This window comes from Raphanus sativus, unplaced genomic scaffold (assembly GCF_000801105.2).
Source record: "Raphanus sativus cultivar WK10039 unplaced genomic scaffold, ASM80110v3 Scaffold3971, whole genome shotgun sequence".
In the NCBI taxonomy this organism is placed as follows: domain Eukaryota; kingdom Viridiplantae; phylum Streptophyta; class Magnoliopsida; order Brassicales; family Brassicaceae; genus Raphanus; species Raphanus sativus.
Window position 1 is genome coordinate 1 of NW_026619275.1, and position 5,908 is coordinate 5,908.

The following is a 5,908-nucleotide window of genomic DNA, read 5'->3' on the forward strand; positions in this document are numbered from 1 at the left end:
TTTAGAGTATCTGAATGGAGTGGGAGGTTTTTCTATTAATTGTGGCTTTGCTTCTGTTGTTAAAGAATCAGAGAGGTGCATGAGCGGTTTTTGAAAGCTTCTTCTCCAGCCATTTTGGCCCTAGGCTCTCTCTCCTTCCCTTGCTGTGTGTTGTAGAGGTTGCCAGTGTTGCGAAATAATAACTTACTAGGTGATAATCCGCGCCCTGCGCGGAGTGAGATTATTTAAGAAACGATCATATTTTATGGAAAGAAAGAATGAATTTTGAAGCCATAAAAAAATTAAAAATCACAGGAATATTTTTATTTATTTGTAAACTTGTGGTTTCGTTTGATTGTTTATTGCGATCATATAACATATAATTTAGAGCAAATTGAATTTAAAAGACACATTCATCTTAGCTTTGGGGAAATAGGATTTTTAGAACATTTTTTGGGGAAATAGGATTTTCATTTTCTATAAATACCATAGTACCCTTTATTTAGTAATTAAGTTAAATTTTTTTTTTTTATAAATTTTGTTTATGATTTACGAAATAAAAATATTAAAAATCAAAATAATAAGTAAAAATCAAAATAATACTTTTAACTTTAGTGAAAATAGTAAAAAATTAAAAAAAAAGTTAAAAGAAAAGACAAAAGGGGAAAAGGGATTTCCCAACCCTAATTTCATCGACTTCTTCTCTTCTCATCCGTGGAGATCCCTTCAATGGCGATTCTTCACTGAACCTCATCCCCATCGTCCCCTTCGATCTCTTTTGCCTAATCTCTTAAACCTCATCTTCCTCTTCGATCTCTTGTGCTCGTCCTCTTCGATCTCTTGTGTGGTCTTCCTCTTCGATCTCTTGTGGTCTTCTTCTTCATCTGTTATCAATGAAGAGAAAATCCGAGTCTTCCAACTCACAAGGTATTTGATTACTTCTTTTCTTTCTCATCTTACACGATTTGCGATTTGCCTAGTATCTTTCACACAACTTCGATTTTTTTGTTTGTCCGGATTTGTCTTCGGGTTAGTTAATATTATTTGAGGGAAAGAAAAATCAATTTTAAAGGACTTGTCTTTGATTTGCGATTTGCCTACTCTCTTTGATGGAAATTTTTTCACTTGAATACTTGTTGTTGTCCGATTGCTTATATCTCAATTGTTGTTTTGATGTCTTTGATTGAACTTTGTTGCTCGGGTTAATTAATCATCTAGTACACAACTTGACACCACTTGACAACTTTGATTGAACTTTGTTCCTCGGGTTTGTTCTTCGGTTTTGTTCTTCACTTGACATCTTGTACTCGTTGTTGTCCGATTGTTGAGATATTGTTGTCCGAGTGACATATAAAGAATCGTAGCTTTGGTTCTTGGCAGATTGTTTATATATCTGTGTAGCTTTTGTTCAATTGTTATGTAGAGTTTTTGTTCTTTGATTGTGTTTATTTTCCTCTCATTATTTGTCTGATGATGTTGATAATTTTTACATGTTGAACTAACAATTTTTTCATGCCTTGTAGACATGTCTGAGGAGCTACCAAAGAGGATTTTTAATGAGGGCGACGAGCCCCAAGTAACTCAGATCAATAACAACTGCAGGATCGACTACATTATCAAGAAGTTCGAGAAGTGGATACCAAAGGAGTTTGCTGATGTGAAGAAAGATCCGTTTTTCTCTCAGGTTTTCAAGCTTCATGAGAATGGTCTTGGCTACTCCGCGAGAGTGATACACAGCATCTTGTGCAGGGAGTTTCTGACTTACATGATGCACGAGCTGTGGTTTGTTTTCGCGCGAAGGCCACATCGATTTTCACTCCAAGAGTTCCACGCAGTGACCGGGTTTGAGTGCAGGACTAGTCTTTCACTTAAGATTGACTTAGAAGACTATGCATATGACGGTGGTTTCTGGAGCAAGGTCTTGAAGAGGAAAGATGAATCCATTACACTCTTCAACTTGTGGAATAAGGACAAGGTAGTTGTGATGAAGTGGAAGAATGCAGATCGCATTAGACTGATCTACTTGGCCATCATTCTCTGTGTGGTTTTGGCGAGAGATGAGAAGGCCAATATACCCCTCAAATACATCACACTGGTCATGGATCTCGAGAAGTTTCGGAAGTATCCTTGGGGAGTTGCGGCTTACGACCTTCTCTGCAGTTCGATAGCCAAAAACCGTCACAAACTTAAGGAGAAGACAACAAGTTATGTGTTAGATGGATTCTCCTACGCCTTGCAGATTTGGGCTATGGAAGCTGTACCAAAGATTGGGAAGCTTTGTGGAAAGAAACTGGACAAAAGCTTTGCTAATGGTCCTAGATGCATCAACTGGAGGGGAGCTGCAAAGGTTTCATATGATGAGATCAATAGGCTGGAGCAAATCTTTACAGCAGAGGTAATTTTTTGTATTTAAAATGACTCTTCCATGCGGCTTGAAATGAGTTTTTAGGATCTAACTTTCATAACTTTTCTTGTGTAGGATGTCAGCTACCCATACATCTCATGGGAAGGGAATATGGTTGTAATCCAAAGTCAGGAATTTCGCAGAGATGATGATGTCGAGGATGACAGGATCAATGTTGTGATGGAGTTGATACGAGCTAAGCATGACTTCAGTGAGCATATTTGGAATTTGAAGAAACTGAGGTTTCTTTAGATCTTAATGATGACGCACCATCGAATGTTGAAGCAGCTGAGAGTGAGGAAGAGTTCGAGACTCCACAAGGATCAAATAACCTAAGCTCTACATCAAGAAGGGGTAAGAAGAGGGTCCCTGATCGTGGTATGGAAAAAAGGAAGCATAAGGTTCTCTCTAGTGCACCAACGCAAGCGCCTTTTAACGAAGACATGAAAGCTTTCGTGACACAGTTGTTTGAAGACAACTTTTCTGCAATGGAAAAGAGGCTACAGAAACAGATGTCCGAGACATTTGAGCAAATGAAGTCGGACCTCATTGCTTCCCGAAAAGAAGCAAGCGTTGAAGTTGAGCATGGAGGGCCTTCACCGTCCAAGGCAACAACGAGCCAACCACCGTTGAGGAGGTCCACACGAGGGATAAAGAAACTCTAATCTTCGCCAATCTCTGCAATGTTTTTTTCTCTTGTTTATTAGATGGTTTCGGTGTCTGTTTGTGTTATTGTCTTATATGATATCGGCCTGGATTTTGTTGTGTTTTATAAGGTCTCGGTTTGGATGTGTGCTTGATGTGTAAGTGTCTTGTTTGAAATTTTTGTAATGGTTGTGAACTTGTACTAAGATATTTATGTAATGGTTTATTAATGTGATGGATATGTGGTGTTATTTTTGTGTTGTTATGTAATGGTGGTGAACTTGTACTAAGATATTTATGTAAGTGTCTTGCCATTGTGTTTTACAGGAAGCATTTGCGAGTCCAGTTAAATTCAGTCAAGATGATGATATCTTTCGAGGGATAGGTACTCAAGGCGTTGAAAATCTTTCTCAGGCTTCGCATGTGCCCGAAGTTGATCCATCTCAGACAGATAAGGAAGAAGATTGGTGGACTCCAATGACTACAGCGCGAGGTTCACAAGCTAAAGACAAGACACCACCTCCGTCACAGTGGAAGAAATGGTCTAAAGGAAATGGCAAAGGACCTCAGCTTAGTGATACACCATTGCCACAAGATGATTCTCCTGAGTCGCAACTGTATTATTTCTCTGAAGAATCATGGGACAGATTCACGCAATGGTCTATGAATCCCATACCTTTGCAAATTGGTCCTACAATCTTCAATTCGACTGTAGCTACAAGGATAGTATGTGCTGGAAAATGGCTTGGAAACGACGTAATGATTTCTTTCTTTTGCTAATTTGATGGATATATCTTCCTCGGTGCTGAGTTTATTTAAATTTTCAATGTTCAGGAAATGGATGCTTATATGTTTATATGGCGAGTTAACACATCTTTGGGACGTTGGGGCCCAACCCGTGTTGCTTTCATGTCCGCTATTTTCAACCTCCAACTCAACGCCGCATACAATGTGTTCCACCCTGACAAGAAATCTTACCAATTGCCTGAGTTTCTTCTTGGTTACGGGAGAGGAGAACTTCCGTCTCATGGGCGGACTAATCTAGTTTGGGGCGTTGATATTGATCGTCTATACTTTCCGTTGTTTGTGAACGGTAATCAACTTTGTCCTCTACACTTCCATGTTCTCTTTTCTGATCTTAAATTTACTTATGTCCATTGCAGGTAATCACTGGATTGCTGTCACCGTAAACATCATTGAAAGAAAAGTGGAAGCTTTTGATTGCGGTGGGAGAAGGAATAAGAATAAGCAATTCCTTGAGAAGTTTGCTCACATGATTCCTAGGATAGTGAAGGCCGTTGCACCACCTGATAGACAGAAGAAGCAACTCCTGTCACCATATACTATTGTGGAAGTCCCTATGAAGAAGAGATTGAACAAGTCATGTTGTGATTGCGGTGTATACGCACTCAAACACTTGGAGTGCCTACTGCTTGGTGTCGACATCAGCTTAGTGGATGACGAAATCAACCAGGGTTGCAGACAAAAGATTGGTGTGGAATTATGGGAGGCTACCCAAGATCCCATTTTCGCTGAGGTTATGACTCAATATGTGCCTTCAGCATGGGAGAGGTCTGAGGTCTTTGACCTTGAAGAAGACTGATTTTTTTTTGCTTTTTTTAGGCTATAATTATGTGGTAAAACTCTGTGTGGTAAAACTCTAGCTTTTTAATGTATTTAGGAACATGTGCGAAAATTCTATTTTGGCGGATTTATCTGACCATTATAACAGGGGTTATGGTTATGATTTTTTATGGAACATGTGTCTAATTATTGTTTTTTCCTAAATAAACCCTAAACCCTAAATAAACCCTAAACCCTAAATAAACCCTTAACCTTAGTAAATCATAAGATGATAACCTAAATATACCCTAAAAAAACTCTAAACCATAACCCGTGAACAACTCCTAACCAAACTCTTAACACTAACCAAACTCTTAACACTAACAACTCCTAACCAAACTCTGATCTACATTGTCGATGATGATTTTGTGGGTTTTTTCTTATTTTTTTTGATATGCCTTAGATATAGTACACCTTATAGGAGTATGAAACGGCGTCGTTTTGGCTAAATTTTTGACCTACTCTATTTTTCTTCCTCATTCTTCATCGAGAGAGAGAAATACAGAGGCGAAAAACTGGAGATCGAGTGAATAATGTCTTCGGTCAATTCTTCATCCTATTCAACAGATCGACTCGAGAGACAACGTGGAATTCCCACGAGATGCAAGTGCGGTGAGAAAGTGAGTCGTTTCACTTCGAAAACATTGAAAAATCCGAGAAGATTATTCCATTGTTGTCCGATGGGATCTGAGATGGTAAGTCGTGTACTTATAGATATGTGTCCTCGTTTTAATCTTACTAACTGTTGGATGTTTTTGATGAAGGACAAAACCCATCTGTTCAAGTGGACTGATGAGTCAGTTGTTGAGGAGGTTGAAGATTTCCAGGAACTGTTTGACGTGCTGCTCGTCGACACTTCCGAGATTCAGAGATCAATGCAAGCTTGTGAGACGAGGCTGAAATGCCATGAGAGTAAAATTGTTGAGATGGAAGATGTTGTTTCACGTTGCCAAGAGAAGACCATCAAATGCATTAGCGAGTTAAGGATCCTAAAAGCTTTGTTTCTGTGTTGTTTGGTGATGATCTTCATCTACTTTAACTATGCATGATGGTCATGTGCGACCTTAATTTGTTCTGTTTTATTTTGTGAAATAAGTTCTACACTATGTTGCTTCTTCTTTGTTGGTGATAAACATCTAACAGAACCAATATTGGGCGAAATACGAGATTGTCATAAACAAATTGTCAACTTTTTTCTAAATCAAAGATCCATCTGTCTCAAGGGAAATAAGAAAAAAAACAGAACACACATAAAAG

The 5,908-nt window shown here is 38.7% G+C and overlaps 2 protein-coding genes across 2 annotated transcripts; both read left to right on the forward strand.

Moving 5' to 3' along the window:
• The first annotated feature begins 1,504 nt into the window (after positions 1-1,504).
• Positions 1,505-3,214, forward strand: LOC130507069 (uncharacterized). The gene is made up of 2 exons (XM_057001782.1): positions 1,505-2,374; positions 2,459-3,214. The coding sequence occupies exons 1-2, from the start codon at positions 1,505-1,507 to the stop codon at positions 2,633-2,635; spliced, it is 1,047 nt and encodes a 348-aa protein (XP_056857762.1). The 3' UTR covers positions 2,636-3,214.
• On the forward strand, positions 2,827-4,631 carry LOC108833888 (uncharacterized). Its single transcript, XM_057001780.1, has 5 exons — positions 2,827-2,991; positions 3,091-3,159; positions 3,356-3,754; positions 3,863-4,121; positions 4,192-4,631. Exons 1-5 carry the CDS (start codon positions 2,827-2,829, stop codon positions 4,629-4,631), a joined length of 1,332 nt encoding a protein of 443 aa, XP_056857760.1.
• The last annotated feature ends 1,277 nt before the right edge of the window (positions 4,632-5,908 follow it).

Coding starts and splice junctions, on each gene's coding strand:
- LOC130507069 (XM_057001782.1), top strand. CDS start 1,505: ATGTCTGAGGAGCTACCAAAGAGGATTTTTAATGAGGGCGACGAGCCC. Junction 2,375..2,458: donor AGCAAATCTTTACAGCAGAG/GTAATTTTTTGT, acceptor TTTCTTGTGTAG/GATGTCAGCTACCCATACAT.
- LOC108833888 (XM_057001780.1), top strand. CDS start 2,827: ATGAAAGCTTTCGTGACACAGTTGTTTGAAGACAACTTTTCTGCAATG. Junction 2,992..3,090: donor GAGGGCCTTCACCGTCCAAG/GCAACAACGAGC, acceptor CTTGTTTATTAG/ATGGTTTCGGTGTCTGTTTG. Junction 4,122..4,191: donor CTTTCCGTTGTTTGTGAACG/GTAATCAACTTT, acceptor TGTCCATTGCAG/GTAATCACTGGATTGCTGTC.